We start from the raw sequence: 22,460 nt of genomic DNA on the forward strand, positions 1-22,460 counted from the left end.
TTAGGGGGTCAAGCACAGCTGGAGTACAGGTGCTGTGTAGCTTGGACAATTGCTCTAGAAAACCATTGGCTCTGTTTTTCACGGATCCCCTGCTACGGAAGGGGGGAGGATAACTGAAGAGGACGACCATGACCTGTTTGTTTAAAGATCCATTGGGAACGGCTTGTAGGCCAAGGGGTGAACCGATGATATATATATATATATCTCTTTTTTTTTTTTTTTTTTAACTCAGTTGTGTAATGTTTGGGGGTTGGGTTGTCTTTCAGGGCCCTGGAATGGCAAGAAAATTCTCGGCACCGGGTCAGCTCTGTATCTCTATGACATCTTCCCTGGGTGCTACGCCCATCTCTGCAGCATCAGCTACCTCTTTAGGTCCCTTCACCAAGGCCATGTGCCCTCCGCAGCAGTATGGTTACCCAGCAGCCTCCTTTGCCACCCCGTGGAGTGGGACAGGTGGTCCAGCACAGCCAGCACTCGGCCAGTTCCAGCCCGTAGGTGCCACATCTTTGCAAAGCTTCAACATCAGCAATTTGCAAAAATCGATCAGCAACCCTCCAGGCTCCAACCTGCGGACCACTTAACCCTGCTCGGAGACCACGCTGGAGAGACCTCGGGACAGGACATGGGGAGGGAGATGGGGCCCTGTATCAACTCCTAGTGCTGCAATGAACTGGTAGCTTGCCAGACTGGGAATGAATTTCTCTTTTCCAACCATTGCTGTCAACTCTCTGTAGAGGGAGTTTCCCCACACACTTTGAAGGGGGAGGAGGATGATCGGCATCCTTACGATGGGACAGTGCTTTTCACCAAGGGGTTCTGCTCTTGTGTGGAACAAGAGCTGTGAAGAGAAGTCACGGGGTCAGTTAATGCAGTCTTGCTGTAAAATTCCTCTCTGGTTTGAGGCTGAATCCACATGTGTTGGGTGGGAGAGCTGAATCCTAGCATGAGGCTTTAGCATGCTTCTCATCTCCCCCTAGAAGAACCAAGACCAGGAGAAAAGCTGTCCAAATCCCCCTCCTCTCCCTCTCCCCAGTCAACTGTATCCAGCTCCAAAATGGTGGGGCACACGAATGGACTTGCAGTGCAGCCCGTGCTTGATAGGTCATTACTGCTTTAAGTAAGATATTAACAGCTTTGACTGCAGCATTAGAGCAATTTAAATTGTTTAAAAATTTTTAAAAGTTCCCTGCGGACATGTACTTACCATCAGTTTTGATGTGGAAACACTGTGATATATAAATGTTGTTGGACAACAGTAGTTTAAAAATGAGTGGAATATAGAGGGTTAAAAAAGTTAAAAAGAAAAAAAAAATGGGAAAAAAAGCTAGCTATATCCTTATACTTATTGGAGACACTTTAACTTTTTCCTTTGTATTTTCATTGTATTAGATAAATAAATGTGAATGTAAAATTGTATAAATTAATGTACTTGAATACTTGTCTGTTCTCCCAGTATGCTTGCTGGATATTTTAGTGCCTTGGACTTCTATTGCTTCTGCAGTTAGCATCGTCTTCCCAGCAGACCCCCAGGTGGACAGAGGGCAAGTTGAGAGAAGGATGGATTGTTTGTTCCTAGTGACTGGGACACAGGAGTTTGTTTAGCGAAGCGGTCACTGCCTAGAGGAGGTGCATGGAGGGGGAAGTCATGGAGGCAGCAGGTTGGAACAACGTTCTGTGTGTTGGGGAAACTTGTCCAGGTGGGCAGATCTGAAGTTGCTGGTGTGACAGGGGCCAGGTGGGGGTGGGACTGAGGGTTGTGGGTGAAGCTAAAACAAGACTAACAAATACTGTGTGTGGAGGCAGGCGGTCTGGATCAGAAAGGGAGAGAGGTTGGGGAGAACATGTATCTTCTGGGAAAGGCCCAACTTAAGATGCAGTTAGACTCCACCTGTCAAGTGGTAAAGATGTTTGGTCAGGATGTGGCTTGAGGGAGAGGTGCCATTGCTCGTTGGCATGGGCTTGTCTGCTGGGATTGCTTTTCTTACTTTTGTTTTGTTTCGTTTTTAATTTTGTTTTGCTTTTTTTGGGGTTTTTTTGTTTTTTTGCTTTTTTTTGGTAAAAATCCATTTAAGCCAGGAATAGACTGTCCTGGTGCAACATCCATTGCCGGCAATGGATGTACTTGAAACAGCCGGCAACAAGAAGTTTCCTCTGTCATGGAGGAGTTACAATTTTGTTCACTCTTAACAAATTTGAAGCTGGTACCAGGACTGTAACTATCTGTCCCCTCTTGGTAACTGTATTGTACTTTCTGCTATGGTCATTCTCCCTTTATTTAAAAAAAATACTGGTTTCCTCTTCAAAGTAAAAATAATACCTGCCAGTATTTATGCAGTGCTGCAGAAAGCTGTGAAGGATGAGAGTGCTGCTTCCTGGTACCTGGGAGTAGCTCACTGGTACCGGTCCTGGAAGCTGGTGCATCGTGGAGTTTTTATTTGCCTGCATTTTTTTGCTGTTCCCCTGCGGAGCATTAACAGGGAGTTTTTCTGGCTGCAGATGTTCTCTTTTTACAAAGAAACGTGCAAGATCCGTTCCTTTCCAGTTACTTTTTGTGCAGCAGTTCTGGCAGCAAGGGCAGGCGCAGGCTGCAGATGAACGCCAGAGGGCAAAAGCTGAGTGGCAGGTGGGTGTGCTCTGCATTCCTGAGGCTTCTGGGGGTTTGTTCCTTGTAACTGAAGTGCAGACTCGAGCTACAGAATGAGACAGGAGGCTTCGTGGGGTGCCTGTGGTAGAAGAGGGGGAGAAAGCAGGGGGCCCTGCGGCCAAGGTGAGACGGAGAAACCTCTGCCCTTCCCTCTGAAGGGATGCAGCCGGGAGTCCTCAACACGCCCAGTGGGAGGGGAGAGGCGTGCTCCGGGAACAGGAGCAGTGACAAACCTGGGGCAGGAAACCAAACGAGGGGAATATTGGTGGCAGGGGAAGCAATCAGCTGGATGCAGCACGTGGTTATTTAATTTTGATCTACTAAGTTTGAAGTCGTGGGGTTTTTTTTGTTTTGTTTTGGTTTTTTTCCCCCCACTTAATGTTATGTAAGAACTGGTTTTATTTACCATTGATTCCCTCCCCTCCTCTCCTGTGGATGAATAACTGAAGTCTAGAGGAATAAACTAATGCTACTGAACTGTTAAATTATTTTGTTTAATATTACACTTTGAGTATCTTTTTCCACATAAAATCTGTTTCTGAATTACAAGCGTTTTCTTTACATTATTTAACAATGTACACTGTAAAAAATAAAAAAAAAATAAAATTAATTGAAACTTTGGGCTTCCCTGGCCGTAGTTAGTTGTATGTTTTGCACTAAACCCAGGCACTGCGCTCCTTGTATGACTGCGCTTTGTGCTACAATTTGTTACCTTTGTAGAATATTTAATTGAGTAATTCAAATAAACCAAACCTGCTTTTGTTGAGCTGTGGGTTTTCTTGTTGAGCAGCAGGTTCCAACTTCTACGTCCTCTTCCTGGAGTGGTTTTTAACTGTTACCCAATTTATCCGCTTATGGCAGGAAAGTACAAGAAACCCATTTTAATGAGACCCTGTAACTTCTCAAAAGCAGTTGCCAGTGCTGAGCCTTTGGCCTTTTAGTTGTGTGCTTTGAACCAAGGTACGATAAATAATAAAGAAATTAATCCTCTTTATGAGAGGAAGGGATGAAGGGGAGGGTAAAGCTGTGAAGGATGATGCTTAAGCAGTAAGATTGCTCTTATGGCTGAGCCTGTCAAGAAGTTACCAAATATCAGAGAAATCTGCTGAGCTGTGACAGTCAAGAATTTGATGGTGGTTCTTGTGTAATGAACAGGTGGAGCTCCACCAGGTGTGGTTCTTTTGCTTCCTTTTGGTAGTGAAGCTCAAGCAGGCTGTGCTGCAAGGGCTGGGGCAGCCCTGTCCCAGGTACAGAAAGGTTCTGTTCCTTTTTCTGATGGGTCCCTTACCCTCCTCTGGGGTGGAAGGGAGAAGGGGCTGTAGATGCATATTTTGGGATGGAATTCCTATTACACAACAGTATATGCAGTAGGAGGAGAGTGGAACTATACAGAGCCATTCCCAAACAGCTGTACACTTGTAGGAATTATTTGGTACTTCTAAACAGGAATTGCTGATGCATTTCTTTCCATTTTCAGAAGAGCTTTTGTTATGAGTCATGCTGTGCAAGGCCTTAAAGGGGGGAGAAGCTCCAAGTTTTACTGCCCTTTCCAAAGAGACCAATCCTCAGAAGCATGTTATGGGATTTCTTAGAGGAGAAAAGTCCTCTTGAGTATCCAGTCCTCTTAGAGGAGGCATGGATACAGTTGCACTGTTTTCATAGAGTCAAGAGAGCTGATGCAGTTCTGCTTGAGAATTTTTTTTTTTTTCATTGTAAAAGTTTAGAGCAGCTTTTGAATACAGTAATTCTGAATGTCTGCACATTCCCTTCCTAACAGGTATCTGGTTTCAATAGTGAGTGCATGACTCAAACGTGTGGTATGTATTCCTTGTCTGAGCTGTTCTGAAGGCAGCACTGAACTGGGAGAGAAACTAGAATGGTGCAAAGTGAAACTATTTTCTAGATGTAATCTAGTACAGTTAATTATAATATGTCCTATCTTTCCATGCTAAACTCAATCCTTACTCTTTGTCCTGTTGAGAAGATAATTAGATAGTAGAGGATCTTTTAAGGAAAAAGATGAAGTGATGAAGGTAAAGCAGCAGGAGTAGGAATAAATGCTGAATACTTCAATGTATTTGCATGTAGACAGCATTAAGAGACTTGCCCAAATAGAGCAGTGCTGGCAAAGCACAGGGACAAGTATCTGTTTCAAATCTGACACTGATCTTAGGGCTGAACTAATCAAAGAGTTTGTGTAAATTTCCCTGGTCCAGCTCATAAATCCCAGGTGGTATCCTCCTCTCCAGCACTCCACTTCTGAAAAATATGGCTGTATCCAGTTTGAAATACTGTTCTAAAAAGGTTTCCATTTACCTTCTTACTGGAAGGAACAGCTGTTGCTTTGCTCTAAGCTTTAAAACCCACTTGAAATTTTCTGTTGCCCATCTTTAGGCAAATGCAAGGCTCTGCATTCTCTTGCTTCCTACTTGTAAGTACTCAGAAGGCATTCACTTTTTTGAGCTTGCTAAACAGGGAATGATTTGTAATAGTTTGAAGGCATGAATAGTATAAAGGCATGAACAGCTACAAGGGTGGTGTGTATTTCATGTTTATTTTTATATGGAAAAGGGCTGAAATATTTAAAATCAAAATTGCAGCTCACGTTCATTTTTACAAAGGGTCCAGGCAAACATGGTCTGAGATGCTTCATGCAGCACCTCAGCAGCAGTCCCAGCATGCTCCCACCCCAGAGCTGCCCTGTTGTGCTGGCACCGCTGAATGTGCTGCTCCTGCACTGGGGTCCCAAATGCCTGAGGAGGAGCCATAGGGCTCTGGGCCCATTTGTGCAGCCACAGGGCAAAGGGCTTCATGCCTTCAGGCTTTGTCATCTGACCATACTCCCATTTTACTAAAAATGTCTTTTCTCCGTGCTGAAATGCAGCACTGAGGGAGAAAGAAGCTATGAATTTATTTAATAATTTTAAATACTTTTAACATTTTGGGCAAATGACATGTAATGTCAGCTTGTAATCCAGCCACAAGTCTAATGCTGCAGCAGCATGAGTGATCGCTTGTTTATGGAAAGAGACCTCTGAAACATTTAGTAACCTCAAAGTACAATAATTTCTTGCTGGCTGTATTAAGCTCTTCTGTGTTGCTTCACTATTGTGTAAAGGAAAATCCATTAATGCATTAGATTTCCTCACATAATTTTAACAGCCAACTGCAGTTTTCCGATGTAATCCGGTCTGGAGGCCGCGATACCACCTGGTGCCTTACGTAGGTTCCAGTCTCCTTTTCTTCAAGCTTTGACTTCTCCTGTGGGGGCTGTACTCTGCCAAACAGGGAGATTGTGAGAAACTGAAGTTTCATAAAGCTTTTTTCTGCTCCTAAAAGTGCTTCTCAATTCTTTTTCTAGCTCCTCCTTGAAAGGACAGTTGGATGGAAAATCCAGCTGGTTCTCCTAGCCCACTATCCCAGCATCTGCAGCCACGTCCGAGACAAGACATGTTTCTCCCACTCCAGTTTACTGATCTAACAGCACTGCTTTCACAGCCAAGGACCACTGTTAGGACAGAACTCAAGTCATTTTTGGCAGCACATACCTGGGGTGTTCTGGTTGGCAGAGCTGCTATTGCTCACAACTGTAGCAGAAGACCACAATTGTGCAAATCTAGCAGCAGCTTTGTGATGATTTGTTCTGTGTGGTGTCCTGTTACGAGTAGTCATTTGATGATGTCCGTGGGGTGTTTCAGATGTCTGCTGTCCAGCTGGTGGATTTGTCATTTTATGACCCATTATCTTAAAATCAATGCTCTCCAGGGAAATGTCCCAAAGTTCAGGATCATCTAGAGCAAATGTAAAGGTGATCAAACTAAAGATGATAGTACTGGACTACAGAAATTACACTAACTCCAGGATCAGCCCTCTCTTCTACAAGTGGTGGCCATCACAAAGGTAAAACTGTAAAGCATCTTTAGTGTTAGTGCATAGCAGGAAAATGGTACCACCCCCTGTGCACTGGATTTAACCAGCATCCAAGCACCGTGCTGTAAGTGTGACCCAAACAGTCATGGTTAACACAGCCCCTCAGCCCCACAAATGTTCTGTTTCTGTGCAATATTACTTGAGGAAAAGGGTTTACCAAGTGTGTGCAACAACTCTCAACTTAAAAGCAGGGTGTGCAGCCCTCCATCGTGATGGACATTGTTTCTCTGCCACTCAAGCAAGGCCTGCATTATGAAGATCAGACTTGTACTCCTGCCTCTTCAGACCTTCTACCTTTACACTGTGCTCCGAAGAATTGATTTAAATGCCTCAGTGATTCAACACTCATCACTTTTTGACTGACCTGCAAAGAACTCCTCTTCTATCGCTGGCTCCTGCTGTTCTGCTGCTGGAGTGCTGTGCTGTACAGGAGGATCAGGCATTGCTGGACAGAGGTAACACAAGAAGGAATTATTAGAAATACATAAGAACCCTTTTACTCCTTCTTAGCAGAGCACAAGTCTCGTATATTATGCTGCAGCTGCCACAAGGTACCTTCCTTTGTCTTCCTAGAGCTGTTTCTGTTTCGGTAGCAGTATGTGGAATGGGAAGATTCTGTACCTGATGACAGCTGATAAAAGCATTTAGGTTTTGTTTTTGCCTATTTACCCTATCCCCATCTTCCTGCTTACCACACAGCTGTCCAGACTCCACCATGACTGAAGAGCAACATGAGAAACTAAGGCAGTGCCTTTTTGCCTGCAGCCACCTCAGCGAAGTGCTGCAACCTCAGCACAGGTGCAGCCTGTTAATGGTACTGACATCAGCTGCTGTGCTTCATGGAGCTTTAGGGTGTTTGTAAAGTTGTAGTTTTAATGATGCAGTTTTAAAGCTGACATTCCTGTCACTTCATGGTGGGGTTGGGGGAAATAAGATAATCCTCCTTCCTGTGCCCTCAGATGTGTGTTGATAGTACAATACCAGAGCAAATGAAGCTGATGGGGCTCCTATACTGAGGGTGACACAGGACTCCCCAGCAGCTACCATTAGAACTGTCAGCTTTAAATGCCAGGCCTTACCCTGTTTGCTGCCAGGAGTAACCGCTGGAACCTGCTGCTTTTTCTCCATCTGTTCCCGGAACTGTTGCTGCAGGAGCTTTTGCCGCAGTTTCCGCTGGTAAGTGGCATCACACTCCGTAGCTGAGGAGTCTGCACTTCTGTCCCTCCCCCCAAGCCAGGACAAAGTCAAACACGATTTCAGCAATGACATTTTATGAAGAAGGAAACAATTGCATAAAGAAATAACACCAAGGAAAATCCACTTAACTAGCATTGCGTGGCATCTTCCAAATTGGGCTTTGTGTTTTAAAAGGTACAGTAACTTCTCATACAGCTAACAAAACAAATTTATAACAGCAGTCTCACCTGGAACCATCTGGCTGTTTCTGATCCACTGTCACTACAGCAGCCTCTGTCTGACCAGGCTTACAAGCAGATGCTGTCTCACAATGTTGTCTTCCTCCTGCATTCTCCCTGTCCAAACAGCTGCTGTATCTTGCTTTCTCTATTTCAGGTTCATAGTCTTGTCTTTTAGCTTTGACCAAATCTAACTCAGGGGGCATCTAGTAAAAGAAAACATATTAATGAATTTCCTTCATTAAATATGCACAGACTTTTTTGAAAAGTACTGTTGAAAAATGTAGTTTATTTTCTTTGTTAGGAAACTGAAATGCATTTTCAGTACAAAAACATTCAGTTAATCATTGAATCAGTTGATGCAGAATTCTACAGCTTCTCAGACAGCCTGAAGTTTTAGTTTTGCTATTTCCACGTTTGTATTAAAGGCCATGGCAAACCTTCACTCAGCTCTGCAGTTGTGAGGTCACTGAGGAAGCTTCACCATTCTCGTTTCATTAAAGATGGGATGGTTTGGCTCTGTGATTTTACAAATTCATGGGACAGTGATCCTGGCAAAGCAGAGTTAGAGTGCTAACTTCACTTGGCAAGGTGTCACTTTGGATCTGCTTCCACAGGCTAAGCTAGCTAGACAGAACCCACCTAACAGCTCTAAGCTGCCTTAGTGGAGTTTGGTAAACCCTGGTATGATGAAGGCAACCTTGCTATGAAACTCCATGGATCAGCAGTTATAAAAAGTTTACTTTCTCCTCTATGAGCAAGGTAGATTACTGCCTAAAAACCTACTGCCCTCCACTGGTACATGTCAGGAGCTAAAAAAGGTTGATGTTTATTGCTGAAATGAAACCTCAGTCACAGTCAGGACTGTTTAATATTACAAAAAGTGCTGTGTTACCTTACAGCATACTTAAAAATTGTGATAGCTCTAAAAGAATGAGGTTTAAGTATGGTTGTCACTGATGAAGATGTAAATCACAATTTCTTGTCTCTCTCTGGACCTAAGACCTGCACAAGAGGTATTTCTCCATGGTGCTGGTTACCTCGAAGAGCTCACTGCCTAGTGCTTCACAGAGTAAAGTAACTGCAGCTCTTCTAGTGTAAAAATTTCCAAATTGTAAAAATTTAGAGTATTAGATGTAAAATGTCAAGGAATAACTCAAACAGGTCATATGAAATATCAGGGAAAGGCTATTGGTCTTATAGCTGGAAACACTGAGAGTTGAGATGCATTCATATCATTCTTTATAATTTTTTTGATATGAAGGACTAGGAGCAACACACATCTTGCAGTCCCTGCCCTCACAGCCCATGTACTGCACCTGACGTGGAAGTTTATTCACAGCTCGTAGGTAGTCTTTGTCTAGGATGCAGTTCCCAAGAGCATTCCCAAAGCACCTGAGAAATAAGAGAGCTCACTGTTGACTGAAAATAATAGTTAATTCTCAAGGAACTTCTGAAAACATACAAGCACTGTTCTTCACTTACTTGAGTGCCCTCTTCAGTCCATCTGTTACTGCCTCCTTCCTTGCCTTTTCTAGGGACAAGGCCTTAGACTTTAAACCTTCACTGACTCCATACCCTACATCTTCATGGTATGAACCATCCTGCAGTAAAATTTTTAAAATAGTAAGTGTAGGGGAATTTCTGCACATACAGCATTTCTTAATAGAAGCTGTGCTTTCCTAGGCCTGATTACTTGCTCTTAGCTGTTTGCTCTATAGCAAGGTGAATGTGCAGGACACTTTGGACACCACCAGCTTCTCTAGTGTCATTACTGACCTTGAGAACTACAATTTGATCTACAGATTAACTTTCATTCCCAGCTTCAGGAAATTGCTCAGCTATAGATAGTGTAAACAAAAAACCCATTTACCTTAAGCTGAACTTTCACAAATGCACAGACCCCCACATAGAATCTGCCATTGTTGAGGTCAACGAAGTCTAAGGGAGGGAAAAGGAACATCATAAATAATACAAAAGACTGTTGATCCACATTTAGTACTTCTGTCCTTTGCAAACATTCATAAATCTGTACTCTCCTTGCTGAATGTACACAAGATGCTTCTATAAAATTGAGCATGACTTGCAAAATATTAATGGTAGTTTGAGAATTGTGAGTTGCATGTATGCTCTGCACATGTTATGTGAGACTTTTATACTTTCTGGTTCTCAGTGGCTAGACCTGGCACACACACTCAGAATAATGACTATGACATGTTCCAGTGCAAGATCTAAAAAGAAAACAGCAGCTCAGTTGTTACTAAATCTGTCTCATTCTTACCAAATGCTTAGATACTTGGAAATTCCACATGCCTGCCCCAGGCTCTTTGAAGAATCTAAGACAATACCATAGTCATCTGAGAGACTTTTCCCTCAGGGCCTCGCAGTGAAACAAGAGGAAAGACTCTTTATCTTCAAGCTACTTACCAACATTCTGCTGAGTAACTGAATGAGCCCAGCCATTGAAGCCAAACATCTCATTGGCCAGACTGATTACCTTGTGCCCCTCAATGTAACAGACCTGAAAAGAAAAACATTTATATAGAAATACATTCACATGTGAACACATACATACATGCTTTATTTTAAAGAGGGATTACACACATCATCTTACACTGAGGAAACCCAGCTAAAGTTCTAGGTTCAGGTAACGTGGGTGTAAGGATGATGGTACAGCTTTCAGCTCACTCTTCTAGCACTTCTAGCACCTCTTCTAGTGGTGTTAATATGACAAATATGACTTAATCAAGGGAAGGCAGAGCTACTGGGCACTAAAGTGGGTAAAATGCAGCCAGTGTTACATGATACTCCATATATTGAAATTCTGATAAAAAAAGAGAAAGGCCTCAATGTTCCACAAGTAGATAAGTATTTCCTTGTTAAGGATGAAGCTCTGAAAAGTTAAATCTTTTATTAAAACACAAAAAGAAACCTATGATCAGTAAAAAAATTATGATACGCTGACATTGCTTTTGTATCTGAACATTGAATTACTAATGGGAAATTAACTTTAAAAAAGGAAAGAGCATTATTGGAATTTTTTTTACCCTTGTTTGTCTGGGGAAAAAACACAAGTTGAAACAGCTATGCATTCTTCTTCATACCTTTTGTCCTCCTCCAGCTTGCCGACTGCTGATATATTCTGGACCCAGTCTCTGACGAAGGGCATCCTGGATAGCTTGATATTCACTTGCTGTGTATTGATACTTGACCAAAAAAAGAAAAAATGTAAGATTAATCTTGTCACTCTCCTTATTTTAGCTCCCTCTCTTCTCCTGAAATCGCTTATTTATCTTAATTTTCTATGTTGTCTTTTCCAGAGGTGTGTGATCCATTTTCCAGAATCAGGATGTAGCAGACAAGAAGAGACTTCAGGTGGTATGTAAACATTATGTTAGTGCATTATACTGATTTGTTTTTTTTCCTCTTACTCTGGAATTATAGTTTTAATTATTGAGCTGTATTTATTTCTCATTTCTCATAACTATCACATTAGAAGAACTGAGAGAGCCAGGCCTAACAGTTTTCTACTGAAATCTTAATGCAGTGATAATGCTTGTGAAGGTTGCCAGGAACGCACATTAAGCTTATAGTTCAGCTCTCCAAAATAAAACATAGTATCTCTGTGTCCAACAAGAACAGTGTATTTTAAAACTCCAAGAAAAACAAAACTAATTCTAATACCAGATGCTGCTAGGGCAGTGAAGAGAGCAGATCAGACAAGCAATTAAGAGGAGTTCCTTGAGGAGTGTTTAGCAAATTCCCCTCATGCAAGGAACATCCTTTAAATAACTACAACATCACTGCTATCATTGGTTATCTCCAGAATCAGAGGAAGCTTAAAGCATTGTAACTTTTCCTCCTTGTCATAGTAGGAATATAATTTACAGTCTGTAAAGGTTAGAGAAGCCTAAATGCATACTTAGGGATTCAAGCTCTGAAAAGTTTGTAGCTTCTGTAGTAGTTTCTGAATCAGTACTTAGAATGGGTGTAAGCATGATCCAGGCCATCTGGGAATCGGAGAGAATAAAATGAAACCACTTTTAAGAAACAAAATAGAAAGCTTTTATGAAGAATCCAGAGCAATTTATTGTAACTGGAGGCATGACAAAGCTATCAAGGAGGTAAATGTAATGTACAAATAGGTATAGCCTAGCTAGCATAATGTATATGACTTCAGCCTTACTTTATCCCACTTAAAAATTAGTAAATATGCAGATTTCCACAAGTAAAAGCATAAAACTTCCATTTCCCTCTAAGGCAAACAAAACTGACCTGTCCAAAGCAAGCAACTGAATTACTACTGCTGGAACTGCTGTTGAGGTGGTTTTCAGTGTCTTTCCCATGGTTTTCAGGCATCCCTAAAGAGAAAATACAAACACTGAAGATAACAGAACTAATGATCTGCATGAAGCAGCCAAAATACTGTTGAAGTTCACTGCCAGTGAGTATAGCAATACTGCAGAATAGATGTGTTTCACATGAAAATTATACTTCCTAGCCCATGAAACTGCTGTAGCACCAGTTGGAATTTTGTTTTGTGATGTTGGTTCAGAACAGTCAAAACTTTTCTTCTTAAATAACTTACACTATTGTAGGCAGAAATGGCTAGTTTCATCCTAGAAGAAGAGACACTGTTCTGGTTTTTATCCATAAAACCAATAGGGGTGAGCCTAAATTAAACTACATGACAACAGGGAAACAAGTATTTTATTTACAGAACATATATTTACTTACTAGTAAAACAAAAACCTTAAAAAATTCAAGAGCATCTTGATCCTGCATAAGATCAGAGACTAGAATAAAAATTAATCATCTCTCAAGTCCTTATTCTATACACTGCAGTGGCAACAAATGGTGTGTCGTCCCCCCCTTTTAAGTGCATGTGAATACATTGCACCATTATAAGTAAAAAAATACAAAACAAATTCCTCAGATTCTTGATCACTTTCAATATCTATTTATACTTAGACTCTGCTAAAAAACAGAGGTGAATTTCTAAACTTTTACTTGTTTATACCCTGCCCTGTCAGTCTTTATTTTAGATGATAGTTTTTGACTGTAATCACACTGTCTTGTGTTAGGATGGCATCATATAAATTATGCTGAATTGAAAACCACAAAAAACCTGTACAAATGTTATGAAGTTGTACTGATAATTCAGTAGATGGCACCCTTTTCCAAGCCAGTTTCCAACACCTACCAAGTACTGCATTACCACTACTGCCCTGCCTGCTGGAGAGGTCTTGCTGAGCACTTCATACAACAGGCATGCAAAGGAGCTGCAGCAAGGCTTTTGTTTAAGCCCTCAGAGGTAATATTTTCTTGTATTTGCAGAAAAGCTTAGTACAACTGGTAGTCTGTCACAAAGACTTCTGCATGCAATACAAGGCAAATCAATATACATACAAGACAGTTGGAGAGGTCAAGACAGTTTGAGAAATGTCTGAAGTCTTCAGCAGGCAGTTGCTTGACAGCCAGTCAGAACCTGTCTAGTATTGCTTTTCTACTCTTCACCAGGTTTGGCACTTTTCTAAAAGAAGTTGGTTTTCTAGTTGCTAAACAAGGAAGCCAAAGTTTACTGAGAACTTTGCAAACAATTTTAAGAAAAAAAGATACTAGTTATTTCATTAGCAAGTATGAGCACTGGTTAACTATGCTCTTTGTAGCTAAAATTCTCCTTCATTTTGGGTGGCTATAATTATTCATCTCCAGTCCAAAAGCTGTACAATTGTACAATGTTTATACATTTGAATATGTTTCAATCACAAGTTTACTTCAACTTGTGGTAAATACATCTGCTTTTGGAAGAGAACATTTAGAAATTAGTCTTACCAGGAGATACACTTGTGATTTAAGCAAGCTATTGCCCTTGTTAAACAGGGCAATACCGTCCTGAGACAATGAGAACAAAACAGTACCTGTGTGAGTGGTAGAGGAAGTTGGAGTTTGAACAATACTCCATTACTTTTCCCCCCCTCTAAGCAGCCTAAATCAGATGTTAATTATTATAAAGCCCTTGGAAAAAACCAACAAAATGTGTCCAGTTCCCTACATAGCCTATTACCAGTTTTGCCAGATTTTTATGTGCGATAGGTGGATGGCATCTGGAAGCAAAATTGCTTCAACTAAAACTAGTATATAGTCCTTTACTGTTTTATAAACCACTGTCAGACTGAATTATTTAACGAGATATACATTTAATGAAGCACTGAATAAGATGTGGAAACTGATTCTGAATGAGAACAAGCAGTACAGAATTCTACTGAAAACATCTTCACATCACACAGTTTGAATCCAACAGATCAGATGCTGCCAGAGTATATCAACAACATACTTCTTTGCAATAAATAGTTTAAAAACATGCCAGTGGTTTGTATTCAAATTATGCATTACTCTACTGCTTGTATGAAGGAGAGGGAGATGATATAGGTTTTTTTCCCATCTGATGAATTGCAGCACAGCAAAGCCTTCTGTCTCAAAGCAAGTGTCAGAGCTATAATTTAAAAATTATTTGAGTAGGAGTTTGGAAGGGAGAAAAGCTAATTTTGCAAATGGAATTATAAATCTACCTCAACACTAGAGCCAGGAACTAGGGAAGGCAAGACACTTCCAATCCTCAGTAGAGTATTGTTTCCTCACCCTCTCTCTCCCCCCAATTTTTAACTTGCATGAAAGGAAGAGTAGGAAAAATGTGGGCCCCCTCTGGAAGGAAATAGGAGACCTGGTTACCTGGGTTATGGAGAAGGCTGAGGAACTCAGTGACTTTTTTTGCCTCAGTCTTCACTGCCCAAGTCACAGAAGGCAAAGGTAGGGGCTGGAACAAGGAAAATCTACTCGAGGTGGCGATTGGGTTCAAGACCATACAAGGAACCTGAAGGTGCACAGGTTCATGGGACCTGATGAGATGCAACTGCAGGTCCTGAGGGAACTGGCAGATGGGTTTGCTAAGACATGATCCACTATATTTGAGAAGTCATGGTAGTCTGGTGAAGTTCCCACTGACTGGAAAAGAGGAAACATAACCCTGATTTTAAAGAAGGGAGGAAAAAAAAAAAACCCAAGGAACTACAGGCCAGTCAATCTCACCTCTGTGATTTGCAAGATTGTGGAGCAGATCCTCCTGGAAACTATGCTTAAGGCACATGGAAAATAAGGTGATTGGTGATGGCCAACATGGCTTTGCTGGGGGCAAATCCTGCCTGACAAATTTGGTGGCCTTCAACAATGAGGTTACAGAGTTGGTGGATAAGAGAACTGATGTGATTTACCTGGACTTGTGCTCCTGCATGACATTCTGGTCTCTATATTGGAGACCGTAGATTTGACAGATGGACCACACAGTTGATAAGGAATGATCTGGATGGTCACACCTAAAGAGCTGTGGTCAATGGCTCCATGTCCAAGTGAAGCTCAGTGACCAGTGACATACTGCAAGGACTAGTGTCAGGACCAGCACTGCTCAACATCTTTGTTTGGGCAGTGGAATTGAGTGCACCGAGTTTGCTGATGACACCAAGCTGTGTGGTGTGGTTGGCATCCTGGAGGGAAGGGAAGGTGTCCAGAGGGACCTTGACAGGCTTGAGAGGTGGGCCTGTGCAAACAGCATGAAGTTCAACAGGCCAAGTGCACAGTCATGCACAAGGGTTGGGGCAATCCCAAGCACAAATACAGGTTGTGCAGAGAACAGACTGACAGTAGCCCTGAGGAGAAGAAGTTGGAGGTGCTGGTGGATAAGAAACTGGACAAATGCAGGCAATGCACGCTTGCAGCCTAGAAAGAGGACTGCATCCTAGGCTGCAACAAAAGAAGCATGGCTAGCATGTTGAGGAATGTGATTCTCCCCCCTATACTCCACTCTCATGAGACTCCACCTGGAGTACTGTGTCCAGTTCTGGAGTTCCCAGCACAAGAAGGTCATGGAGCAAGTCCAGAAGGCCACCAAGATGATCCAAGAGTGGGAGCACCTGTCTTATGAAGGTAGATGGAGAGAGTTGGGGTTGTTCAGCCTGGAGAAGGCTGGGGAGATCTTATAGCAGCCTCCCAGTACCAGCAGGGGCCTACAGGAAAGCTGGGGAGGGGCTTTTTGCAAGGGCAGGTAGCAGTAGGACCGGGGGTAATGGCTTTAGATTGGAAGAGAGTAGATTCAGGTTAGACATTAGGAAGAAATTCTTTAGTGTGAGGGTGGAGACAGCCTGGAACAGGTTGCCCAGGAAAGCTGTGGCTGCCTCCTCCCTGGAAGTGTTCAAGGCCAGGTTGGATGGGGCTTGGAGCAACTTGGTCTAGTGGGAGGTGTCCCTTCCCAAGGGGGAGTGGTGGAACTGTATGATCTTTAAGGTCCCTTCCAACCAAAACCATGCTATGAAACATTAAGACTAAATTAGTTAATAAACTATTGATGGGTGTACAAAAAAGCCTCAAATGTACTCTGGCATTGTAAAAGCTGAATTTTCAAACCATTTTGAAATGGTAAAAATTAAAGTTCAAATACACTTTCTTTGCATGCAATATGATAAAAGCAGTTTATTATCAATTTAAAGACACCCAGGATTCAAAACTAATTTTTAAGAGCGCTCTAGAAGTTAAGTATTTATTTGTATGGTGATAGTGAATGGAGCAGCTGATGAGAAAAATCTGAGTGTGTACACAAATTCCCATCTAGGATATAAACCAATCTTCTTGAACAATTTAATCTGAATTTGATCTGTTGAAGTACAATTACTACTGAAAGTTATGGCAGGAACACCTCCACCTTCCATGAAAGTATGCACCTAATTTTCTAAATGAACACGTCCCCACATACCTTTCTACTGTCCATTACCACAAAGATATTTTGGTCTTAAATCACTACTTTTCATATCAGTTCCCCTCTGTCTTGAGAAAGCAGATTTTTGAATTATGTTCTGTACCTTAAGCCCATGCTATTGATGTCAGTTTCCAGTTCCCTTCACATTAAGGTAGAAGCAGCATGTTTTGCATCACTTTGAAATAGTTTGCATACCATGAATTGTATAAGTACCACAACTTGGGAAAACCTCAGCTAGAACACAGCTGTTTCAAGAAACAAATTATAGCATCACACAGTTTGTATATCTTATAGATCTGACTTTAATGTAGACTGTGCACTTTTAGAGGGCTCTTTTTTTTTTCCAACCTCCCCCTTCTCTATAGGGTGAGGTTTTTTTACAGTGAAGCTTCAGCTTGCTGAGCAAAACTCTTTCACATTGTTTTAATAAATGCAATGCTACTGAACCCATCAAGAGCAAATAGCTATGCATGTAGCAACAAGTGATTTAGCAAGCACTAAAGATAATACATATTTAAACTAAGGTTCATTTTGCACTAACACAAAAAAAAAAAAAATTCAAAACCTGTATTTCTGTGTAGGATTCTCTGGGAACTCCAAAGTATAAGTTGATTAACCAGTTATGCAAAGGTTTATGCAATAGCTTCATCCAACACTGAGCTGAGGTGTACATATTTTATGTATAAGATGCTCCTAACCAGGACAGGCCTGTGCTGTACCAGGGCTGAAAACAGATTACGAAATTGCTGTGGGAAAACTGTGGATAAGACAGTTTTGGCTTCTGATAATATGTCTAGGCAAACAGACTTGATGACTTGAGAAAAGTGAGGTAATGTTCTGTTAACTTCAACAGAAGAGATATTGAATGTTTTTTAGGTTAAATGATGAAATGCAGAGGTAGGCCATGAGACTGGATGTCTACTGTAAACCAAAGGTGGCCCCTGATGCTTGCCAATACCGATGCATCTCAATGCTATTGATTCAGGCCACACTCTGTATTAAAACCACTCCAGCAAGAGAATAAAAAGGTAACACATAGAAAGTCTGAGCTATCTGCAGTAGTTCAAATATATTTGTTTTCACGGGATATAACTGCTCCTCAGTTATAGCGCATTTCAGATTTGACAGACCTTCCAACAGTTCCACTTAATTCAATGGAACTCATATACGTGGCTGCAAAACCAAAAATGAACCCTTAGATTTCTCAAGCAGTACTATGATTACTTCTAAGTATGTGTAGGATGATAATACCCTCCCTGCACAGGCCAGAAAACACTTAATCTGTTACACTTTTTACTGATTAACATATTAATGAACACAATTAAAAGCTCTTCCTAATCTTCATACAACTTTAGCAGAATAATGTAGTGTAGTAGGGGAGCATTTCTTTTTAGAATTAATACATCCAACATTTGAACTGAACCCTGTTCAGTGTCTGCATTTTTGCAACACAGGATGGGAAACTCACCTCCTTATTCGTTATGCTGAGTTTCCTGCCATAATAGCCTTTATTCATTTGTCATTAATTCATCAACCACCAGTATGTCTACTGAAAGTAGTTTTAGGACCCTGCTTCCCCAGCAATTACAAATTAAATTCCAGTCTAAATTGGTTAGTTTCATGCACTATTGTTCCAGTGTTTTATACTGCATATTAAAATTTTGCTGGTTCAACCTCCAAACATGTTCTTAATAGCAATGCTAAGTGTAAATTACTTCTTCTCCAACACAATTTGGTTCACTGTTTCAAAATTCAGCACCCACTTTATCTTTTCCCTTACAGAGGGTCCACAAAGTTTCATTAGACACAGATAACTCCAACCAATTCTAAATTTGAAATACATTTGCATTTTAAGACCACAAATCCTACCTGAGTTCTTACATTACTTAATTTCTTTGCATTACTCCACAATTCTGTGGAGAAAATGTTTCACTAAAAGGATTAACCACTACTCCTTCACAAATAATCTTTCAATTATGTTATTAAAAATATAATCCCTAGAAGAACAAACAATGAGTTATGTTTGTATTAGGAGGTGCTCTCTTTGATTACACCAAGTGGCAGAACTGAAGGAAAAGGGAAACAACCTTTGTCTAGCACACAAGCTCTCTTCCAGGTGTAAAGCATTTAGACCTCAGTTACAAATTACAAAGTGAATAATCCACTCTGGAACAATTTGTTATGCATTTATAAAGACTGGGTAGGAAAAAAAAGAGCTTGTTCTGGAGACCAGACCTCGCAGAAATATTACTCAATTATAGTAAATTATTTATGTGGGTACTTCTTTCTAAAAGCCTGTTAAGATTGATTTATAGCCACATCATTTATGTATAAGCCACTTCAGTAATTGCAAGGGAAAGAGAGCAGGCTTTTTAACTCAAGAGTAATGGTTTGGGACTTAAATATAAAAGCAGCCTGTCCAATTGTGTTTTGCTAAAGGCAGTTACTAGAGTAGAAATTAATCCAGGCTAGAATCTAAAGCATCTAAGCTCTATAAGAGCTGTGGGAGATCTGTCAAACTGCAGATCATAAAAACCATTGTGACTACAGGCACAGATGACACTTCTGGCAGCAAGACCATATTAAGCTGACACACTGATTAAATTACCACGAAAAATCTAAAGCTCTGTTTTTCTGCTGGCTGATGCTTTATTTTTTAATAGAAAATAATTTACATGGGCAAGCCTTTATCCACTTTCATCCTTCTTTCTTAGACAGCAATGTAAAATATGCCTTTTTTGGTATACTTGACAGACTGGTTTATATATTATAACATGCACTTACCTGCACTACATTATTCTTCAGAAATTAAAGTGGATTCTGTGTTTCTACAGCTGAAAAGGAAGTTCAGGCTATCGGGATGTCTACACATGTCAGCTATATTAATTGTGAGAGGTTTGAATTGTTGCATTTACTGCAACAAGATATTAATTTAAATAGTGGTGATTTATATGGCAATCACTGTGTAATTCCTAGTGCAGTATTATAGATCTATCCAATTCTCTATAATCTCTCACTTTAGTGTCCCCTGGGAATAATGGCTAAGGGTGTAAATGTTCTGTTGTGAATGTCTTCACAAAAAAATAATAATAAAAAAAATCAAACTAGGAATATGTCTGAGCGCGTTATTTGCTCTTATCTACCTAGAAGAAGGCAGAATGTCATAGATTTTGTGTATATACAGGCTGCTACAGCAGGCTGAAAGTCTTCTGGGGGCAGAATCATATAAAAGTTTGGGCCTTTAAGAGTCCAAGCTTTAACCTAGCCCACTGCCAAGTCCCCCACTAACCCATGCCCCCAAGCACTTCTTTTAACTTCCTCCAGGGATGGTGGCTCCACCACTTCCCTGGGCATCCTATTCCAGTGCACCACAACCCTTTCGGTGAAGAAATTCTTTCCTAATATCCAATCTAAACTTCCCCTGGCACAGCCTGAGGCCATTTCCTCCTACCGCTCGTTACCCGGGAGGAGCAGGAAACCGAAGTTTGCCCAAGGTAAGAATGCCAAGGTAGCACCGGGGCCGAACACGCCAGCTCTGCCATTTGCTTCGAGGGAATCCCAGGGGCTGACAGGCAGGATTCTGACCGGAGAAGAGCAGCCTTGCCTCCCCTGACCTCTGACACTCGCGCTCATCCGGCCGGGGTTCCACATGCCGGCTGGCCCGAAGCCCCGGGTGGCCAGCGGAGCTAAAGACTCGCCGCTCCGATGCTGAGGGACAGGAGGGCAGAGGGGCTGCAGCCCGCGGCTCAGGCGGGACGGGACCTTCCCTCGCCCCACCCCTCCCCCGCCCCCCGCAGGCGCCGCCAACGGTTTCCCCCGGCGCGCGGGCCCCTGAGGAGGAGCGCGCGCCCCCCCTCTGTTCTCCCACCGGGCGCGGCCCCGGTAGGGAAAGGAACGCTTGAACGCTTCCCGCCGTGCCGGCCCTGCCGCAGTACCTGGGCCGCTGAGGCCGCACTCCGCCCGCCCGCCTGCCCACCCGCGTCAGTTCGCAGTTCCCGCTCGGGGAAGAGAAAAAGCAGTGGGGAGGCGGAGGGAGGAGCGGCTACGGGCCGGCAGAGGAGTCAAACTTCCTACGCCCGCGCTAGGAGGTGACGTAACGCCGAGGTTGTGGAAGGCAACGGGAGAGGAGAGGGGAGGGGGCGGTACCGGGAGGGTCCCCGCCCCTGAGAGGGAGTGAGGGGGTGGGGGGTGGGGAAGGGAAACCCGTCCGTGTGAGCGCGCGCCGTGGGCGGGGCGGCGCGCGGCCGTAGCGGGGCGGGGTGTGCGGGGGCCTCGCGCTTTTCGGTGGCGGCAGGGGGCGGGGCTTGCGTGTCTCGCGCCGGGGGCGCGGGAGGGGTGGGAGGGAGCGAGTGAGCGGCGGGGCTGGCGCGAGCGGAGGAGCTGCGGGCGCGTGAGCCCGACCTGCCCGGGGCCCCGCCACCGCCGCACGGCCCCGCCGTGGCGCAGCACCCCTGCCCTCCCTGCCTCCCTCCCTCCGCCGGCTGACGGGCAGGTGAGGGGCCTCGCTCGGTGCGGGGGGTCGGGGAGGGTTAAGGCTTCTTACCGGCCGCTGGGGGGAGCCAGGGGCGGGGCGGGGCCTGCGGGAGCCGGTAGCGGCGAGCAGTCGCCGGGGCTGGGCGAGGGCTGCTGCGGCGGCGGCGGCGGTGGTGGCAGCGGCGGGGCCTGTCGCCGGGGAGTTGCGGTTCAGGTGGGTGCGGGTCCGGCGGAGGCTTCCCCGAGGGCTGCGTGGCCTGTCGGCCGGCCGGAGAGAGGGGGCGCCCGGGCGCGGCCGGGGGAGGCGGCCGGGGGGGTGCGGGGCCTCGCCCCTGCCGGGCCCCGCGCACGCTGTCACCCTCCGGGGGCTGGGAGGCGGCAGCTCTCCCCAGGCTCCGACCGCCTGGCCCGCGGGGACCGCGTCTGGGACGGCCACATCGCCCTGCCCGCCGTCTTGCCGGCGACAGGCGGGCGGGCGGGCCCCGCGTCCTGCCGGGCATCGCTCAGGGTAGCGGGGCGGGCGCCCTGCGCCGGGTAGGGTGTGGGATTGCCTGCCAATGCAGCAGGTCCTTCGTGCTCCTCCCGGGTGTTTTTTCGCCTCTACTTAGTTACTCTGTCCTTGTGAAACACGCGCTTTTGTTATCTCAGTCATATCGTCGGGGGTAATTGTGACCGGTGTCTGTCTCACCTAGACCTTGCGGTGCCGTTTTTGTTTTTTTGTTTTTTTTTTATATTTAATTTTTTCCCCGTGAACGCTGAATGGTCACATTTCATTTTATTACGTGTGCTACAAAGTAAGCGTCAGCTGACACGATGCTTTGTTTCTGAATCTGCTTGCCATCCTGAAGCATGTCTCAGGGTTTGCTGTCTTTCCACATCTGTCTCCTTTCTGATGTGAACTCCGTGTCTTAGTTAGGAAGCATACCATTTATTTTACATGGAATGTTGCATGCACGCTGGAATTTCATGTTGTGGTTTGTGCCGACATGGTGAGAAATGGTTTAAAGTGACAGCCCAATAGAAATCGGAGAGATGAGGAGATACGAGGAAAAGATACAAAATAAAACCTCCTGTGGAGGTGAGGGGGGTGTCCTGGTTTGGGCCCGTGGCAGGGAGAAAGCAGTACAGAAGTTGAGAGACTGGAAGGAAATGGATAGAAATAGGTCTGAAGAACAATGCATGTTTAACATTT

At 43.6% G+C, this 22,460-nt stretch overlaps 3 protein-coding genes across 13 annotated transcripts in view; 2 read left to right on the forward strand and 1 right to left on the reverse strand.

Annotated features, from left to right (window-relative positions):
- The window catches only part of WNK1 (WNK lysine deficient protein kinase 1), a 100,469-nt gene extending 97,059 nt beyond the window's left edge, over positions 1–3,410 (forward strand). For all 11 annotated transcript variants that reach the window (XM_030462267.1, XM_030462214.1, XM_030462189.1 and 8 more), the window contains one exon: positions 267–3,410. In XM_030462267.1, coding sequence (XP_030318127.1) covers positions 267–581 — 315 coding nt within the window. In that variant the 3' untranslated portion in view covers positions 582–3,410. The remainder of the gene's footprint in view (positions 1–266) is intronic.
- A 1,769-nt stretch (positions 3,411–5,179) lies between these two features.
- Positions 5,180–21,356, reverse strand: RAD52 (RAD52 homolog, DNA repair protein). Its single transcript, XM_030447014.1, has 12 exons — positions 21,339–21,356; positions 12,265–12,350; positions 11,094–11,195; positions 10,417–10,510; positions 9,863–9,930; positions 9,475–9,593; positions 9,309–9,384; positions 7,999–8,195; positions 7,654–7,790; positions 6,939–7,019; positions 6,193–6,435; positions 5,180–5,921 (listed from the first exon to the last, which is right to left on the reverse strand). Exons 2-12 carry the CDS (start codon positions 12,346–12,348, stop codon positions 5,863–5,865), a joined length of 1,260 nt encoding a protein of 419 aa, XP_030302874.1. The 5' UTR covers positions 12,349–12,350; positions 21,339–21,356; the 3' UTR covers positions 5,180–5,862.
- The window catches only part of ERC1 (ELKS/RAB6-interacting/CAST family member 1), a 277,653-nt gene continuing 276,397 nt past the window's right edge, over positions 21,205–22,460 (forward strand). The window contains 1 exon segment of the mRNA XM_030447002.1: positions 21,205–21,287. The gene's annotated coding sequence lies outside the window, so the exon portion shown is untranslated.

This window comes from Calypte anna, chromosome 1, assembly GCF_003957555.1.
Source record: "Calypte anna isolate BGI_N300 chromosome 1, bCalAnn1_v1.p, whole genome shotgun sequence".
Classification (NCBI taxonomy): domain Eukaryota; kingdom Metazoa; phylum Chordata; class Aves; order Apodiformes; family Trochilidae; genus Calypte; species Calypte anna.

Bases quoted from the DNA above. Each gene is read 5' to 3' on its own strand.
- RAD52 (XM_030447014.1), bottom strand. From the start codon at position 12,348: ATGCCTGAAAACCATGGGAAAGACACTGAAAACCACCTCAACAGCAGT. The intron at 11,196-12,264 runs GTCAGTTTTGTT...TTTTTGGTCAAG, and splicing joins CAGTTGCTTGCTTTGGACAG to TATCAATACACAGCAAGTGA. The intron at 7,791-7,998 runs GTGAGACTGCTG...GGGGAGGGACAG, and splicing joins AAACAGCCAGATGGTTCCAG to AAGTGCAGACTCCTCAGCTA.